This window comes from Dinoponera quadriceps, unplaced genomic scaffold (genome assembly GCF_001313825.1).
Source record: "Dinoponera quadriceps isolate SergipeBrazil2010 unplaced genomic scaffold, ASM131382v1 scaffold1070, whole genome shotgun sequence".
Lineage (NCBI taxonomy): Eukaryota > Metazoa > Arthropoda > Insecta > Hymenoptera > Formicidae > Dinoponera > Dinoponera quadriceps.
In genome coordinates, this window is record NW_014555341.1 from 2866210 (window position 1) to 2885216 (window position 19007).

At 39.5% G+C, this 19007-nt stretch overlaps 5 protein-coding genes and 1 long non-coding RNA gene across 9 annotated transcripts in view; 3 read left to right on the forward strand and 3 right to left on the reverse strand.

Moving 5' to 3' along the window:
- Positions 1-1290, reverse strand: part of LOC106743952 (zinc finger protein 423 homolog) — a 91059-nt gene extending 89769 nt beyond the window's left edge. Inside the window, 1 exon segment of the mRNA XM_014618310.1 lies at positions 1251-1290. Within this exon segment, the coding sequence (XP_014473796.1) occupies positions 1251-1290 (40 nt within the window).
- A 794-nt stretch (positions 1291-2084) lies between these two features.
- On the forward strand, positions 2085-3586 carry LOC106743861 (ragulator complex protein LAMTOR4 homolog). Of its 2 annotated transcripts, none has more exons than XM_014618085.1 (3): positions 2085-2257; positions 2532-2606; positions 3039-3586. In XM_014618085.1, exons 1-3 carry the CDS (start codon positions 2222-2224, stop codon positions 3279-3281), a joined length of 354 nt encoding a protein of 117 aa, XP_014473571.1. In that variant the 5' UTR covers positions 2085-2221; the 3' UTR covers positions 3282-3586. The 2 variants fall into 2 exon arrangements, with proteins under 2 accessions (XP_014473571.1, XP_014473572.1); XM_014618086.1 differs by lacking the exon at positions 2085-2257 and adding an exon at positions 2263-2302.
- A 63-nt stretch (positions 3587-3649) lies between these two features.
- Positions 3650-5340, reverse strand: LOC106743860 (coiled-coil domain-containing protein 130 homolog). Its single transcript, XM_014618084.1, has 5 exons — positions 5024-5340; positions 4622-4937; positions 4287-4547; positions 4037-4169; positions 3650-3954 (listed from the first exon to the last, which is right to left on the reverse strand). The coding sequence occupies exons 2-5, from the start codon at positions 4931-4933 to the stop codon at positions 3734-3736; spliced, it is 927 nt and encodes a 308-aa protein (XP_014473570.1). The 5' UTR covers positions 4934-4937; positions 5024-5340; the 3' UTR covers positions 3650-3733.
- A 189-nt stretch (positions 5341-5529) lies between these two features.
- On the forward strand, positions 5530-7916 carry LOC106743913. Its single transcript, XR_001374412.1, has 3 exons — positions 5530-5635; positions 5734-5986; positions 7577-7916. It is a non-coding gene; the product is annotated as an uncharacterized LOC106743913 (long non-coding RNA).
- On the reverse strand, positions 6941-16282 carry LOC106743911. Its single transcript, XM_014618222.1, has 6 exons — positions 15976-16282; positions 12740-13255; positions 11888-12167; positions 10039-10137; positions 8044-8827; positions 6941-7025 (listed from the first exon to the last, which is right to left on the reverse strand). Exons 1-5 carry the CDS (start codon positions 15979-15981, stop codon positions 8055-8057), a joined length of 1674 nt encoding a protein of 557 aa, XP_014473708.1. The 5' UTR covers positions 15982-16282; the 3' UTR covers positions 6941-7025; positions 8044-8054.
- On the forward strand, positions 8781-9963 carry LOC106743912. Of its 3 annotated transcripts, none has more exons than XR_001374410.1 (3): positions 8781-8868; positions 9265-9741; positions 9839-9963. XR_001374410.1 is itself a non-coding variant. In XM_014618223.1 (2 exons), the coding sequence occupies exons 1-2, from the start codon at positions 8858-8860 to the stop codon at positions 9682-9684; spliced, it is 339 nt and encodes a 112-aa protein (XP_014473709.1). In that variant the 5' UTR covers positions 8786-8857; the 3' UTR covers positions 9685-9963. The 3 variants fall into 3 exon arrangements, 1 of the variants encoding a protein (XP_014473709.1); XR_001374411.1 differs by having other exon boundaries at positions 8786-8868; positions 9534-9741; XM_014618223.1 differs by having other exon boundaries at positions 8786-8868; positions 9357-9963.
- Positions 16283-19007: the final 2725 nt, after the last annotated feature.

Sequence of the window (19007 nt, forward strand, 5' to 3'; positions counted from 1 at the left end):
CACACATAAGCAAGAATATTATAATCTTTTTAGAAGATTTTTAGTCTTGATTTGAATAAATTTGTATTGATGCAAATGTTACTCGCACTCAATTCAGGACTAAAAATCTCCTAAGAATATTATAATATTCTTACTTATATATGAGAATATCTATCATTAATTTATGTATAAAACTAACTTTTTCTGTATACGAACGCGAAATTATACAGATGTCGGAGAAAGTCATCGAACAAAATGGCGCGCATACTTAATTGATTGATTGTGTTTTAAAACAAATAAATGTTACGTGTGTATATTTTGATTAAAAAACGGGACGAACTTTTGCATCAACCCAATATTTACTTTCACGTACGAGGTAAATACGATGTTACGATGCGCAAAAAGTATTCAAAGTCCTGAAATTTAAAAAATTCCGACCTTACTTGCACAATCGAGTCGTTTTTAATTACTATAACCGTACTGTGCATTATGGTACGCAGCTGCTGCAACACAATGGTGGCACTCGTATCGTACGTTACTTTTACGCTGCACGTTCGCACGTGTCGGGAAGTTTCGCAAAGCACCCTTTTAGCCCGACTTCTTTTTCGCCCCCGCACACTCACACCTGCACGAACACCTTGCGGAGAACTTCGCTATTATTCGCTTGTCTTTGCGACACAAACGCGAGCACGTCGACCTTAATCTCGTAAACGTCGTCGTCACCTAGGGACGGCAAATCTTCATATTTGTCTCATTCTGATCCCTTTTTTCGCGCGTTTATTGCGCGCGAGTCTCACTTCTTCCCGTCTTGGTTCGCGCAATGAATCAAGGAGATTCGTCCACCGCGAATTAAAGCGACTGTAAATGTTACTTTACGGAAATCAAGCGTGTCAACGCGCTCAGATTTGTTTCAATTTACTCGAACTTGTGGAAGCTCGGAATATCCCATCAACACAACTAAACACCTATATATCGTTTTTATACGATATATTTACTACTGAAAGCGTATAAGAAAGAAAAAAGATACCGGCGAAGGTCAGTCAACAACAAACCAGCTAAAGACTTACTAGTGGGATATTCTCTGGTAACTGAATAACCTAAAAAAACGACCAATCTGCATAATAAATTACGTAAATCCGCTGAGATCAGCCGCGGCTATTATTGACATTATCGTCTTTCATTCGTGTCTGCCTATCGTCGGTGAATCGCGCAAAAATATTGGTGAGCCGTGTCGAGCAATTCGGACGATAATGCGAGTAATGGCTACTTACGTTTGAGAGATCGAGGCTTCGCCTGCTTCCTCCTGGACATATCACCGCACTGGCACGCACTTGAACGTGGACGGGGGAATCAATAGCGGCTCGCCGGCATATCGTATTGGGGACGCGAATTTCAGCTATCTATTAACCCGCACGACTCACGACGAGGTTTCATGTTCGGACATGTTCTTTTCGCGCGTGAAGTTGGCCGCGCGACGGTCGATCGAGAATCGAACACGCGCGCGACCCAACGCGCGCGAATACCACGTGGTCTGCGCGCACGAAGGGCGTATGTGAGCGCGCCTCGAACCCGGCGGACAGACGCGCTCGGAAGACGCGCGACGAATGATATGAGGTTGGTGCGTCGTGCCCGCGGAGAACCACTGGCAAGGAGTTGCGCAAGCGTGTTATTCGGCCGGCGACACTTGCCACCCACTTTTTGCTTTCCGCGAACGTATACAATGTTTTTTCGCCGATCGAGAAATAAACGCGTGGCCCGGCAAATATTTTGGGAAAATCGCGCGCACCATCTTCGCCTCCTCCCGAGAACGTTTTCTCCAACTAGTTAGCTTATTTACCGAACGCTTTAACGAGTGAATATTAAGTAAATGCGACTAATTATTTTTGCGCGCGTGAAACATCGTCGTGAAATTGTTGCGAGTGTGAAGGAACTGACAGGGAATTATGAATGTTATTCGCGTTTTATAAATAATTGCGTGAAATATAAATATTTATGGGACATGCGAGTCCGCGTGTGCTTGTGTGTGTATAAGTACAGTATATAATACAGATTCCTACTTTATCGTTGACTCCGAGATAATACACCGACAGAACAGAAATGACAGTAGTACAGAAAATATTTCTGGTTACTCTGTCAATGAGCGCACGGGATACGTTTTATCGTTGATTTATCACAGTATTAATCTATCATATAGCGCTTAGTGCACAGTGTACGAGCAATTTTATCTCGGACGTTCGTATGCATGACATTTTGCCATCCACTGACATTATCGTCACACGTAAGTTTACGTTTTCGTTCGTCGTTGTTTGTTTCCTTTGTTAAGGTTAGGATGCTATCAATATTAAATCGCAACTCTTAAAAAGAAATACTATGGATAAAAGCGAAAAAAGTATTTTAGATTCTAGCTCTAACGACTTGTCAATATTTTATGTTACGTCGAATAAGCGCGGAGTTTTCACGGTTTTATCGATCTAATTATCAATTGTTTGCCGATCGCTTGTTTCTTCATTTTATATCGTTGAGAGATTCATCATGCATAATGTTGTTTGCAGAAAATGATGCCATTGGATCGTATCCCTGATCAAACCGGATACTTGGTGTTAACAGAGGACGGTGCTGTCTTAACGGTATGAAACGAGTCGTGATTATATTATAGTCGTGATTAGATAGATAGACAAATGCTGAACATAGTATGCAAACATGCACTGAACGTATACTTTGTGATACCTTGCAACAGCATACATATTTGAAATATGCTTGTTTTGAGAAATACTCATTTATTATACTATAATTTTAATCAAAGTATTAATTTCTTATTATTATAATTCTGGATTAATTAAGTTCTCTTTCGGGCAAAACGAGCAACGATATATTTATGGTATCAGAATATCACTGCAATTTTTGCAGTATCAGAGATGATCTCTTATATATTAACAAAATGCTTGTATGAGAACGTATTTTAATGTACTTATGCTAGTCATGATGCAAACAATATACCAAAATATGTCTATCTGAGATGTCTCTTTGATTTACAAAACAAAATGTGTTTATCATTGCAGTCCGGAGGAGACCTTGAAAATGACGAGAGGGTGGCGAATATCATTGTCGGCTTGGTTACTCTAACCAATGGAATTGATCCCAAAGCTTTCCCCGCGCCCGAGGCCTTTGAAAAAATATCAATCACGTATAAGGATCATTGCTATGTCATATGTCTCTCTAATAAAAAGATTCATGTAGTAAAGAGGAAACTGCCACTGCCGACTGCAGCAATTATCGAGCAACAATCTATCGTCGATGTTTAGATCAATGCTTAATGCACAAGAAAAAAGAAGTTTATCCTTCGTAAATTTCAATATCTGAAACGAATTCAATTTCTTCAATCGTTCTGAGAGATTTATCTACTGTTATATATCTACATAGAAATATATGTCACTCTCTAAGGATTAAGTTAGCGCTATGTACTATATAGCTGTAGGGACAGTTATGTACCTTTGTTATGTGATGTAATGGCTTCTTTCAATGATTAGAAAAAAGAAACTCTTCCAACGTGTAACCTAATGAAAAGTATATGACTATGATCACACGTGAAATATATTTTTCATCAAAATCTACGTTTTGCAGATCCCTATGTGTATTGTTTTTTGTATATTGTAAGTTGAAGATACTGGCGTCATTATTCTAATTAATTTTATTCTCAATAACATATCAACACGCAAATAATTATGTACAGGTCGCTTGATAGATGTAGGAAATATTAAGTATCACTATCGGTGCTAGAACTGTCATAATTCACTAAAGATGTGTTCGAACTACTGGCTTTCGAAGTAGTCGCGTTATCTGCGATTTCTTGCATTTTTGACGATTCCTGACTTTGAAGCTTTAATCTGTCATTTGCAGATATCTTCTTTGAATTATTCTTCGATCGTACAATCGATACCAATTGTTTCAGTCTTGTACCTTCCTTCTTCTTTGTGCCTAAAAAAATAAAAAAACATTAATTTATAGTAATAGATAATGCCCATTTAAGCTTGTTTAAGCGTTAAATAACATACTATACCTCTCTTATGAATAAGTAATTTAGCTAATTTGATGTCATCTTCATGTTCTTGGACTAAATCGATATCCAATCCCGTCTTTTTTAACAATGCGCAATCTACAGATTGTTTTCTTTTGAGGTCCTTCTTCTTTTCCTGCAACATGAAAGACAATAATAAGAAAAAGAAAATCCATATTTATTTTTAGTACATTAATGAAATATCCTAATTGAGAATAAATGACAATTATATTATTAAAAACCAAGTCCATACTCGAAATAATGCTCTTAGTGCACAGTTGGAGCTGTAATCATCTTTCCAAATGCTGTCGTTCACAGCTATCGCACTTTCCAATGCAGTGTCTCGAGACTTAGCTACTTTCTTATCTTCCAAACCATGCTCCAACTTGTACATTGCATCATCATATAATCTACATGATACTTCTTTTGTCTCAGGCACAACCTGTTCATTGTCTTTAGGATCCCATCGGTTTTCTTGACGCCTTGCACCACTCACTATGACATAGTCTAAATTCTGAAACATTAAGATATTTTATAGCAAATATCACGGAAGCAATGTTATTCTATATATTCAATGTTATCACTTACTCCAGGATCAGTTTTTATCTCAAAGTGATTGTCACAGAGATGACACTTCATACGAAACTGGTAAACTGGTGTGCTGTAGTACATTCCAATCTTCTTTTTTTCTGCATTATACCTGACACCCATGCCAATATGATTTCCACATCCATCACACCATATATTATAGGGCATCTCAAATCTTATGATTAAGATGCCCATATGGAGCTTACGGGCTCGCTCACGTAATGCATGAGTACCCAGGAACTTGTTGAGGCCACCGACACGAGGATCATAGTCCGGTGGATAGTACAAATTCGTTCCTTTTCTTTCTCCCATTGTGCTGTAATTTATTTATTGATGCATGAAAAGGAGAAAGAAAATTGACAAAATTTTCTCATTATCCAATGCGAATAAATGTCACTGTACCTTGATGCTCTTTTGAACTTCAGGAGAAAATAAACACTTTCACGTCAAGATTCCCTTGACACAATTCTTCGTGCGATTAAATTGCGGATCTGTCTGATGTTTGTTTAGGTTAGGATGCAACATATGACTATTTTTTATATGATTAAACAATAATAACACCCGGTGTGTTGTTTGAAACTAATTATTTATATAATATGGTATACCGTCCAAAAGTAGATAATTACACATGTTAATCGTCTGATATTACGTCTTATAATCACAAAGTAATTCTAACCAATTATTAATGTTAATACCGTTTTTGACCTTATCCCTAGAAGATGACACACGTACATATGCAAGTAGAAAAGATAGGCACGGGCGACATCTAGTCACGATTTATAAAGTTCGGCTGACTCATCGTTGACCAGCATCATTTGAAAATAAAGTTTCGTCTGATATGTCGTTGATGCGTACTACTATCCCATCTTTCAGTGGAAACAGTGGCGACTCGTAGCTGAGGTTCTGGTACTAATAATGATGGAATTACCGAACCAGGTAAAATGTGATTAACGTACCGCCAGAGTTATTATTTCACACGCTCACCGATAATTATCAAGCGCAAAATTAATTTTAGTAAGTGATACTTATATAAATATATAAGCGACATATAAATCATAATTTCGTCAAATAATTCTTATTATCACGAGAATGACATATATTTTCTCTTACAGATACGTGTGAACACACTAAACGAATCACGTTTAACCGCAAACCTATCGGGAACACTCAAGTTCAAATTGATCCAACAAACAGCTTTTCACAGTGTCGGATTATTTCTTCGTTGGAAAGCAAACGCCGAAAAAAGGCCGACGGACTACTCGATACCATCTTGAGATGTCGTGAAGAAACTCTTAACCTGGTAGTTTAAATCTCAACGACGGGTGAAACGACGCTTTTATTTTCAAAAGTGCGACCCAACAATAGGTAAAAGTACCCTTTTTTTTTTAAATAGCACAATCTAACGATAGGTCAAAAGATCCTTTTATTTGGTAATAATAAAATTCAACAATGGGTCAAGGAACTTCATATTTTTAAATAGTACGACTCAATGGCGGCGGGTCAAAAGACTCTTTTATCTTTCAAGTTATACGACTTAACAACAAGTCAGATGTACTTTTGTTCTTCAGTAACATCTCATGTAGGATCGAATATACTTTCGTCTTTATTAAATAACGAGAAATAAAAGTTCCTCTGACTTGACATTGAATTACACTGCTGAAAAGTGAAAATCCGAGAAGAACAAGTTTCAAATAAGGACAGTAATTAAGATTTTACATCTATTTATTTAAAGAGACTAACATATAGATAATACTAAGCCCTTCTCTTAATGGCTGCAAGTCCTTCACAGGCCACATACTATGACCTTCGTTTTGGACTTACGTTTTTGTCCGTCACGATCGAAATGGACGAACGAAAAAATATAACAACGAGAGTCTTTATCACAAATTAAATTATAGCATATATGTTCGCAGTAATTATCCTACGTAATAGCAAGAAATTATTTATCGTTGTGTAGTTTGATTTGGGTTTCACGAGTATCTCGGAATTGCTTACAGAAGTCATGTAGTGATTCTGTCAGCAAGCTGAAATATGTACAAGGTGTCCTAAATTGTAAAATAGGAGTCTTCTTTCTATTCATTGGAGAAGATAGACTTTCAAGAAATTTCTTTCCGGGCAGTTATAACTCTGTGACACAAATGCGTTTCAATGGTATGCGGATATATTCCTCGAATTCCGGCTGTCCTCTCCACTTTCAAACGTTCGATCTCTTATTAGTCTCGATTCGCCGGCTGTCGTCTCCACTTTCAAACGTTCGATCTCTTATTAGTCTCGATTCGCCGGCTCTGTATAACGTAATTGTCCGCGATTGTCCGCACCAGAAGTCCTTACCGTCCGTAATAAGGATACGGCAATCTGTACTTGTACTTGCTCGAGTGTGGATAGTACGCGAACGCGTAGATTACTGTAACAGAAAAAGCGTGCATACACATATTAAAGTTCATGTTAACATTTCTCGGAACATACGACGGATATAAGAAAAAAATAAAAAGAAAGAACATTGCAGGATTTCTTACTCTCTTAAGTTGAATCGATGAAATGTCACTAATTGAATCAGTGAAACAGTATTCCACCAATAATCAATATTCTACCAATCACCCTTCACTATTCTACAAATATTCAAACTAATTTTTAATGGAAATTCTTCCACTTAGCTTCTTTATTTAATATTTTACTGATTTTGGCCAGAGAAATATTCACTGCAAATCACTGTTACCTGTCCGTAGCAGAAATACATATATGCATTGAATCATCTGTCGTGTTTGGTGTAATTCGTATAGAGAGATTTCGAGTTTGAGTCTCATCAGAATAAGCATGTTTTTCAAGTACGATATATATTAAATCAATTGAATATAATTAAGAATATTTCAGTAAATCATTGATAATATCTCAAAAGTGGGATTAAGATAATAAAGAAGAAGTAAGAAATAATATATTTTTAAATTATTTTTGCAGTTAGATTTTTCTGACGGAAACAGTCGCTACTATCAACAAATGTTTGCAGAGGAATTTTACTGAATTGCAGCGTTACACTTATAACTATGATCACTATTGACTGTTTCTCAGTGATAATACACCGATTGCACTTTAGAGAGTAAATTTTGTTTCGGACAAACGATCTCTCGCACATTGGAATGAAATGTAAACATTTCTGTAAGTGTTTGGAAATACATACTCTCGATACAGGATTACAAATATTATTCCAATTATTGCATAATTTGCGCAAATAATTTCGCCCGCGAACAGTTGGAACGTATGAAGCCTCCGTGACGCGTCTTTTTACCTCACCTGTTCACCTATCGGATATTCGACAAATGTCCTACACAGTCCGAGGAAATCCATCTCATAATAAATATCGCTAGATTTTCGAGAAGCTCCGCTTCCTTTCTCTCTTTTTAGACACACGCCTGCCGGCGCGTTACCTGCTTCGACGTTACAGCCGATGGGGCCTCGTCGACGACGAGTAACGCGCATGTCTGCGGGCGAACATCCGCCTCTGCGGGACGTTCCTCTTACGAAAGGAGTTTAGCGTGCCGAGCGAGCTTGGACTCTGCCAATAGTCCGGCAACGGGTTTAAGAGGGGTATCCTCAGCGGACCGTCCAAACTGTTGTGAAGATTCGCGAACTGCGGCTGCCCGTGAAAATCCACGTGCGGTTGTAGTTTGGGCAAGCCCAGCAGGGGCAAGTGCGGCTCGGTGTCCACGGTGAGACTCGCGTACACCGACGTGCCGTCATGGAGCGGTAACTCGGGCGGCAGGGCTCCGTGCAGACCACCACCGTGTGGGTAATCGAGTTCTGACAGATGCAGCGGTGGGTACTCCAGGCTCTGCTGTATAGGCAGACGGTTCGGGAAATGATGCGACGGTGGCGCCGCTGCTGGGTGATGATGGTAAACGTTCTCTTGATCGACTACAGGGTAACTGTCGTGCACCGGCTTGTCGTGATGCGAGGAATAATGTTCGGCCGCTCCATAGGTCGGTGCTGGATGCGCGATGGGAGCGTTCACGTTGTTATCGTCTTGGTCGCCGATGGCTTGGCCGCCGCTGCCGTTCGGCACGTTGATCAAGAAGTCTTTGATCGTCGGGCCGCCGAAGCTCTCCTCTAACTTCGTGAGGTCCGGCTTCGCCTCCGCTACGTTCGCGTGCTGGTCGCTCTCCGGGTCAGATTTCGTCGGCGCCACGATCAGCAAGCCGCCCTGATTGTTGTCTGTGAACGTGACGTCTGTCAGTCTACCGTATGAGTCTACCGTGAGTTGATTCGCTGTGCTTGGGTGTTAAGTTTGCATTTTTGTTACGGTACGTTAGTCAAGTTTGAGGGCGGATGTGGCATATGTACTGTCGAGACTGATTAGCACGTTTTTACGAGTGCGCCGAATGTACCACGACTTGTGTCGAGCAGGTGCGAAATAACGTGACCACATTCAGTAATCAACGGACACTTACACAGATTCGCAGGCAATTGTTGCAGGGTCCGTCACGTAGTGAAAAAAAACAGTGCGCTCTCTGCGTCCGATTGAGTTCCAGAGGTGTACTCTTTTTTTTTAAGGATAGACACCGGTATATGGGGAACGTGAAATCATTTTTTATCTTGCACACATACTTATAGATAATAGACTGGAATATTTTTTTATTGTCTTTCTACAGACAGGACGATTTATCCCGAGCATCGTTTGTTGTTTTTTTTTACCTGAAGAATAAAAATATCAGGAGTGATATTTTCGTGCGTTGAAATACAGAGTAATTTGGACGCGTTACGTATGCCATGTTGGTGTCGAGCAATGCAAAATTCCGAGGAATCGAGGGAGTATGCCAGAAAACGGGTCTTCACCCGGGACTTTCGGAGAAAGTGAAAGGCGGGGAAGGGTTTGGTGCTTGGACGTACAGGTGTGCAAAATTGGCCAACGTGTTCGAAGGAGCCTGCCGGAAAGAGGACGTCGACATTCACCGCGATATGAAAAGGGAAATTCGCATTTCTCTGCTGAGAGTTCTGCAAACGACAGTCGAAATTCTGCAATATCGCGCAAGGGTCAGGGCGAAGCACCCGGAGCCGAAATTTATTCGTGAAAGCGATACCCGACAACTTGATCGACATACTGCGTTATGAACTGTATACTTTTCTCAGTAAGCCTTTTGAACTAATTAAGGAAATAAATTCCACATTTAATGTTTCTGGAACTCGAGGAGAAAGTGATGACTTTAATTATCGTTCTTTTCTCAGCGGAGGAAAACCTTCCTCTTCGAATCTTTGACGAATCTACGGAAATATCGAACGAAAACACACCCGTCGAATTCATTAAACGCCCTCATCAATGCGTAATTACCATCTCTAGTTGTCGGCGCTTTAGAAAGGTACCAAGACGTAGAAACGATCTAGAAACTTCGTGGTATTACAACTACACTTACGAAGATGAAACCTACCATCTGATGGCACGCTATACGCCGAGTGCGGAGGATAATCGTTCGCTTCGGAATATCCATCAGGCCCCGGCGGTGGTCCTTGATAATTAGGATCGTGTCCTGCCGTTAAACAAAAAATATTTAATAAAATACGACCAGATAAACGCGCGGAAACAATCGATTTGTTTAACCTTTCGATTTGATGTGTTTGAAGAATTATAATGAAGAAAAATGCATGATCTAAGAGTTCTCCCCATTCCCGAAAAATCATTAGAGTCGTTCTATCCGTTAGACGTGGTGCGAATCTGATAAGTCGATTAATGTGTGTTTAGGAGCCAACCTGAATTTGGTAAAGTCAGTTAAACCGATCGGTGTATAATTTGATGTCACAAATGAAGTGGTTTTTTTGGTGAAAATTTGTGTGCGAACGTTGTGATTATGTGTATTTTTTTTTGAAAATGATAAATAACAGTGTTACCGTTTCGCAAATAAAATATTTTTGATACTTTCACAACAAAAATATTTTTTCCCCCATGAAAACATCTATTTTGGAAATATATTCTTTTCAATGGTTCAACAAAAATATCTTTTTTCGGACGTACACTAGAGTCATATTTTTTCTGTTATAACTATCTTTCAACTTTGTTATCCTACTGTTGCAGATCAAAATAATAAAAAAAATTCTGATTTTTAAGTAAAACTATCATTAACTACCATAAAACTACCAGAGACTACTGTCCAAATTCGAATTTTTTCAGTAACTTAAAATTTGATTTTCCATAAATGTACGATCAAATATTAAAGTAGAAAAATTATACTTTATTTTATCAACCTTTTTCCTTTTATAGTTTTTTCAATATGAAATTTAGAAAATCGCAAATGTTCAGCATGACTCTGTTTGCGGGCGCGAGCGATTTTTCAGAAATATGCGGTTGAAGGGTTAATTCGACGATCGATGCGTAAACGCGTAACGATACCGAGAACTTCGTAATGCATGTCAATGAATACGTCCCATCGTTGAACGTGATTTGTTTGAATCTTCTCGAATGGTCTTAACGTTGGATTATTATCACTTTTTAAATGAATCGGAGAAAAGCGAATAACACTCTGTTGTACGACTCGTAATTATCGGCGAAGTATCCGGATTTGCAGATAATCAGTTGATTCGTAGTCACTAAAACGGCTTTCTACGCTCCATCATTTCTAGGTATGGAATTACGTCTCTGATTGATTTCCACGACTGATTGATTGGTTAAGCGCGGCATAGGTCGGCGAACGCGCAAGTAGAAAGCAGATGCGTCGGGTTTTTAGCGCCATACACGTGTGTTACACTTGCGACTGTTACGGATTTATTCTGGTTTCTCCTTTTTTCCATTTATTTCGAAAGAACGAAATTCTTTAAATCTATCATGTGAAATTATCTCGGGTCGAACGAGATGCAATTGCAGCTCTCTCTTTGTGTACTATTAAAATTAAAATAAAAAGAAACACCGAACGTGATATCCTCTATGATTGATGAATCATGAGAAAATTCGATGGGATATCCGAATTTTGACCCAGAGTTACACCATTGTGGTGAAAAAATAAGATTTTTAAACTAAAAGAATTATAATGTGAATTTATATAGATTTTACACATAAACCGGCATAATGAAAATAATTTCTTAATTGAAGAAATAAGTGAATTTTCTCTTGGCTCCTTGAGAGCCACTCAAGACAGAGTGAAAGTTATGAAATCTCAATCCTTACAAGTATAGCTGAAACTTGCGGAAAAAGAAGCTGAAAAACTACAATTATGTTTGACAGAGCATGATAACACACCGAGGATTAATCGGATAATATCACGCAATCTTCACAATCGTCGCTCTCACCTAAGTCTTGAGCCGGCGGATGTTGCTCGTACGTGTAAGTATCCGGCGGATAGGACGCTGGATAGGTTGACACACTACTCGTCAGATGTTTACCAAAGGACGTGATCACGTCCCCTGTTTTACTGATAACTTTGCCCTTCGCCGCGAGCAAATAACCACCGCCTTTGACCAGCTGTCCTTTCAGAGCCAGCACGCCGCCGCTTATCGCCTTGAGAGCTTGAAACACTGTGCTAAAAATCGTCTTCTTGAAGTCCCAAGCACCGAAGGGCTTCTCGTCGTACTGGAGAAGTAATGCGACTGAGATGTTACAGCGTCTCTACCTACATCTTATTGCGTAAGGAGACGCATGAAGGATCGAGATCTGTATGTCTCATTCGACGACATACCTTTCGTTTTCTATGCAACGTAACGAAATTTCTAGCCACCGGGCGCTATTACCGTTCCAACGCCCGATACCGTAATTTCCACTTTGAAACACATCAGAGCTACTGTGATTACTTCAAAACGAAAGACATATCGCGACGATATAACCATGATTAGAGGTAAGAAATTACAGAGCAGCCGACGGCGACCGAAGAACTGGTTAAACTCTCCCTCCTTTGTGACAACTTCGGCGACCTACATTGTGTTTCTCCGGCGCACTTAATTTTCCACCGGCAAGACAGGATTCTCCGCACGAGAGAACCCGTTCAACTTAAGCATAAGGGTGAAAGAGTTGCATCTACGCTCGTTTGTTTCTTTCCGTTTCTATTATTATTTGCGTATGCCCCGATTTTTATAATCAGAAAGAGGGAAAGAGAGAGGAGGAATCTATCTACCGGAATAATTGCGCTGCGATGAGCGTCACATTACCGAATAGGCCGGAGGTGGGCCGTAAGCCGGTTGGCCGTAATCGTGTTGACTGCTGCCCGCGGACGCTTTCGCCGCGGAACCGCTCGACGCGCTCGCGACACCGCTGAGCACGCCGCCCGCTATGCTGGTGATGAGACTGGCGGAGCCGGCGTCGAAACCGCGCTTTATTCTCTCCTGCATCATCGTGGCGTACTTGGGATCGGCGATTAAGTCGGCGATCATTATTTGCTTCTTGTCGTCTGTCCGCTTCGCCGCGTCGTCCGTTTGCTCGGGCAGAATCTCGAGAATCTCCCACGGCGCAGCCTGGTCGAGCTTCCTCTCCTTTGAATCGTCTTCATTCATCGGCGGCCTCCACGCATCCAGCAGGTTCGCGAGATCGAGCGCCTCTTGATCGGCCCTTCTTCGATACGGCGCCAATCGCTCGAGCTGTTCCGACGCCCTCTTCAGTAACTCCTCATCGGTATCCGATCGTGCGGCGATTATCGAGCAACACGTCACTATCAAGAGTTCCGTCACCTGAAATATACGACGAGTAGGAGAAAATTATATATCGTGCTTGTCGAGTTCTTCGAGTATGGCTTGACGATAAGTGTGTGAGCTTCCGTCACGCGAAGGGGAATCTTAAAGCGTTATCTATGAGCACGAGTTATTAGGTTGATGTAAAAATCGTTTTTTAATCAGTTCTTCGCTCAGAAATCGCAAAACTTGTACGAGCGCGGAATTATACAACTACCGGAGAAATGAGTAGAAATTTAAAACGGGGACTGAAAAGGCCTTATATAATTTTTGCCTATCTAGCAAGCCCTTACACTTGTATAAATTAAAACCAGATTTGTAAATGTAACTTATTTTGATACGTCCGACTAGACCATATCTTGTTATGCTGTTTATAAGAAAATTCAAATGCGAACTTATGGTTTGTGTTAAATTTTTTTATTTAAACACTATTTTTGACAACTAAAATCAAAGTTTGTTAACTTGGTCTTATTTATTATAATGAATTTCGCTTAAAAATTTCACAAAAAACAAACTATTATAATGAATTTCTTTACAACTTTATTTTAAACTATTTCAGGAATTGGTTAACTAAGCCCTGACTTGTGAGCACAGACCTTTTTAAGAGCGTCGACGTTAATGCTTATTCAGAGCCTATTCACAAGATTCCATTAAGAATTTGCTTTTTTTTGCCATATCTAGACCCAACGAAGGCAGCAGGCCTGTTTTGAGGTATGCCTACCTAAGGACTCACGCCCTGATTAATTTATACCTGAGTCATCGCCAGTTTAATTGATTGATTGTAAATAATTAAAATAAATAAATAAATGTTATATCTAAATTTTGGTTAAATATATTAATAATTTGATTATTGTTAATAATCGCAGTAAGAGAAAGACAATCGCAAATGACGATAACTATGAGTTAGCGACGTGTGGTCGCGTTTCGTAACAGATTAGGAAAGTCTTTCCCTCGGGATCGTTAAACGTCGTCATTGAGACGGCTCATTTCTAAGGACGTATGTGGATACCCGAAGCGCCTCAACGCGAACGTAGCGCAAGTAGAGCGATTCTGGGTGAAAGTCACGCGACCGCCGGCGGTTCGAACACTGCCTGCTACACATGAGTCGCTATACATGACTTGAGGTAAAAACGACGATCTCGCCGGCGAATGATTTCACGTCGATACTGTCGCACGATGAGAAATGCTGCAAATCTATGAAGCAATGACAAAACGTAGAACGAAGTTGCACAATTTTAATGAGTTCCGGTGCACGTTTCTTCTTTCCCGGTAAGAGCAAAACAACGCGGTATTTTTACTGCAACATGAGTAAAACGAAAAGCGATGAAGATTCTGAGATGGATCTCTCAAGAAGGAAAAGCGCATATCGAAGATAAGACTGTCGAATAATTGCGGGCGAGACCACGACCCCGGAAACATCGACCTGCTTGAACGAGCGAAAGTGATCGTCGTGACCTTGATCTTCGCAGCCGCAGCGCTTGACCTAGTTCGTCTACGTACGCTCGCCGATTTCTAAAAAACCGGCAATTGAGCGATCACGAATAAACATTTCGATTTCCATTCTAGAGGCAACATCGGACCTTCGAATAAGAGGCGTCCTTTCCACAATGCAGAGAGGTCGTTAGACAGAGTAGACTTTCGGCTGCAAAATTCTCCGTGCACGCACGAATAATTTTTTGTTATTTTTGCGTTCGAATCGTATCTTTTTTTGTATGTCGTTTATATCGACTTCCTTTTCTTCTACCCGTTAGATACGCGCGCGCGTTTATAGTTAGAAAATGTTAAAAATTGGTAAATGCTCATTTAATTATTACAAAGGTATAGAAAGTACACTTAAGTATTGTCGAAGTGCCGAAATCGAATTTCTCTAGAGATTTTTACGATCATTCAATTTGCGGTACATCAATTGATGAAAGGCCGTTTCTATAGGAAGCGACTCATGAAAAATTCAAGTTTTCTACCTTCGGAAGCCGAAGAAAGTGACACGCACGAGATTAGTCATTCGGAATTCTTTAGCGGAAAAAGCTTACATCCGTTTATTCATACAGGAGGAATGAAGTGATGAAAGAATACAATTAGAACGCGTGTGAAGTTGTTAAACAATGCAATTTTTTCGCGAACAGCTCTCCCGTGTCTGTCGCGGAAAAGCGAAAAAGCGGATGCAACTTTCGACAGTCGCGTTAGCTGTTAATTATTTTTTCACGGCTTGCAACCACTGTTGAGGAACTCCCCCGCATAATGCTCCTCATTGTTGCGTGTGAAACTCGCGGCGACAAGTATACCGAAGGAAGGTTACGGCCAAACGTACGGGACTTTCACAAGAAGCAAGGCGTCTCGCACTTCAAATGGCGTGAAACGCATAGCAAACAGAAATAGATGATGATAAACGTGAGAGATTAGAACGGTTGTGCATTTAAAGAAACGACCGCGTGAAATCTCAGTAGCGATTCAGACTCAGTAGCGATTCGCGGGATTTTGCGGTCGTTCGCCGAAATTCGAATATTCATATTTTCGAAACAAACGATTGTCGCGATGAATCACGTTTCGCTGAATTAAATTAATTAAATTAAATCTCGTATTGACGTTCATGGATATTAACGACGTCGTCTCTACGCGATACTTTTCCGGCCGACGTTGAAATGTTTATCGACACTTCACACATCTTCACAAATTCGAAAGGAGCGAACGAAACGGAGCGCGTTGGCGTATGTGACGCGTACCTTCATATTTGACTTTCACGGTAGAACGGCGAAATGATCACGGCACTCTCACTGAGAACTCACTGACCATCGCCGCAGGATATATCCTCTCTTTATACCGACTCCCACCCACTTTACCGGTTATCAAGAAAGTGACATCCACCTTGCCGCGCGGTGATTGCCAAAATTCACATTCACCCGGTTATGTTACGAAGAATCGGGTAATAATAATCAAGCAGATTTGATCGTTTCTCCTTACAAATAAATTATTTTAAATAAATAATAGCGTTATGAACTCTCAGATAACAAGGTTCTTATGGTCGATTCATAAAAGCATTTGATAGATTTTCAACTAATTTTTTTGACTAGGCATTTTTTATTCTCATAATAATTTTTCATAATAAATTAAAAAATGTTTAAAAGTAAATAAAATACATCGCAAAATATGTAACATATCTGAATACAACGCTTCACGTTCGCGGAGAATATAAATCCGGTCGGATTCGATCAGATTTTGTTATCTGTGAATTAAATATATATATATATATATATATATAATGAAAACAGATTTTTCCAATACAAGACTGCATGTTTAAAAATCGTCTCAGAGACGTCGTTTAAATATCTTATTATCTCAAAGACGTTTTTATGACTGTTCTCTGGGTTATTTTATATGTCTCAAATTAAAATCAACAATATATATTTAAATGAAAATAACTCAGACTACAATTATTTCCATCGGAAGTTTTTTTTACTCTTTCGAAGAGAAAGTCGTAGATTTTCGAAAAAAAGTCATAGAATTTTTACATCAAATGGAGAGGAACTGCTCATGTTGCATCATTTTTTATAATAAAAAGAAATCATGATACGATTACCTTACGTTTATTGAACACCACTATTAAAATTCTCCGTGTTAATTAGTGATCGAATTCACCATCTGTTCCATTAAATCCACGATTTTATTGCGGTAATATGCTCTTGTGTTTTGATACAATAATACACACATAATCGATTGCGCGAGATACTTAAGTAAATAAATAAAATCGCGTAACATACGATGAATACGCAACGATGCGTTAGAACATGTCGTAATACGAAGGCGTGACGATACCATAAAATAATACTGACGTCTTTGGTATTCAAAGACCGTTGCCGCCAGACCAAATCGCCGTGCGACGCATCGTGCAACTCGTTCTTTGTGTATCTTCTTTTCTTTTCTACTTCCATCGCATTAACTTAATCATGTCACGAGTGTCGACCGAAATCCGCGACGCGCAATGCAATTATGCCATAATGCATCGGCGAAGTGCGTCGTAGAAAGGCGGAAGCAGGAAGGACGGACGAGACGGACACAGGCAGTTTTTGACGAAATTCACGATTCATATCACACGAACGAAAGTTGCAGGATGAAACGTGTGCCGTCTTCTTAAAATATTGATCTCGCTTATTAGCAATGCACTCTTCTTCGCCGTCTGTCTCTCGTCTCACGTGTGTATACGTAATCGATAACCAAGTAGCGGAAGTAGATAGATACCTGTCACATACAATTGTCACGTTCCAAATTATACTTGTAGGAAAGAAATGCAATAGAACAGGCGAAATTCTCATTTTTGTCAAGAAATTCTTGATAAAATTAGCCTCTTACCAAATATTTAGTAATAATCATCAAACATTTGATAACAAATATTAAATATTTGGTAGCTATTTTATTTAGTTGATTTAACTCTAAATTAAAGTCATTCATACTGCAAACCAACTAAACACTTGGTAATTAACATCAAATTTCGTAACAGTTACTAAATATTCCGTCGAAATCTCTAACTACATGTATTTAATAAGTATTACCGGTCTTTTTCCTTCAGTATACCTGTTTTTTAAGTTCCAAATGTATGCACTAATTCAAAGACAAAGAACAGCTGTTATCCTTTCTCCGATTATAAACTCGAGCAAAGATTGGAAGTCTAGAAACAATTTCGGCAACTCTTACCTTCAATCGTATGTCGTTTGCGCGAAATGAAATCAAAATCATTACAGCGTAATAGTCTCCATTGTCCTTCCAACGATATAAAATAGAAAGTATGTTAGGCGGCGCTGGCTTATATCCGATTGTAGCTCGCGAAGAGCCGATTAGTCGTTGGTATAATTCGCAAGCTATATTTTATGTTCCGCGTAATAACAAGATTATTGCTATCAACTGCGCATTGAATTGTAACGCGATAGATTTTCCCTTGCTTTCGTCTCTTCATTCGGTCTGGACGCCGAATTCGTAATAATGGACATCCCATTCACAATCGCTCACGATTTTCACATTAAGCGCCGATTGTATTTATGTAAGTCTCGACGTTGCATATCAACTGTTTAACTGTTCACGTACGAAAATAGCAAAATGATTATGTACAATAATACAAAACAGACAATTTTTATATGATTTTGACTTACCATTCGTTTGGTGATCGTTTTTTAATATAGCCGATAGCCCACGTCTGATAGTCCAAGTTACAGTTGTTACAACGGAAAATAGGATAGGCGATTATGAAGTAGTCCCCTGACTAGAAATCTTCTGCGTCATTCCATTTAATTTTGACTATTATTATTCGTTTGGCAGTTGAGATTCCATTAAAGAAAACAAGATATACGATTGCAAAGTTGACTCCTCTTTACTATTAATCGTGCTTCTGATTACGCATGATAACAATTGAGAAAATTTGCTTGATAATTTTTAATTTAGCCGAGTTCGATTTAGCACTCGTTATCTGTATCGTTATATGTCATGTTACAGTTCGCAAAACGATAAGTAGAAGCTTTACTTCTGGCCGGAGCGGCTTGACCACCGATGACATAAGACATTCGTTTATTTGACACGTTATGCGCTTAGATCCTGCGCGTCTGTCGTAATATTTATTGCGAGACGTTTCCACTTACCTAGTCATTTCGCCTCGGATCTTGACAACGGTGGTCTTCATGCTTCAATAATTGTTGTCATGCAGTAATGGTTGCATGGCCTGCTACCAGACAGAGGAATTACTATACTTATCCTCTCGTCATTCTCTCCT

Coding starts and splice junctions, on each gene's coding strand:
- LOC106743861 (XM_014618085.1), top strand. CDS start 2,222: ATGACATTTTGCCATCCACTGACATTATCGTCACAC. Junction 2,258..2,531: donor CACTGACATTATCGTCACAC/GTAAGTTTACGT, acceptor TGTTGTTTGCAG/AAAATGATGCCATTGGATCG. Junction 2,607..3,038: donor AGGACGGTGCTGTCTTAACG/GTATGAAACGAG, acceptor TTATCATTGCAG/TCCGGAGGAGACCTTGAAAA.
- LOC106743860 (XM_014618084.1), bottom strand. CDS start 4,933: ATGGGAGAAAGAAAAGGAACGAATTTGTACTATCCACCGGACTATGAT. Junction 4,548..4,621: donor AGATAAAAACTGATCCTGGA/GTAAGTGATAAC, acceptor TTAATGTTTCAG/AATTTAGACTATGTCATAGT. Junction 4,170..4,286: donor CACTAAGAGCATTATTTCGA/GTATGGACTTGG, acceptor TTCATGTTGCAG/GAAAAGAAGAAGGACCTCAA.
- LOC106743911 (XM_014618222.1), bottom strand. Junction 12,168..12,739: donor GCCCACCTCCGGCCTATTCG/GTAATGTGACGC, acceptor TTACTTCTCCAG/TACGACGAGAAGCCCTTCGG. Junction 10,138..11,887: donor TCCGCCGGCTCAAGACTTAG/GTGAGAGCGACG, acceptor GTTTAACGGCAG/GACACGATCCTAATTATCAA.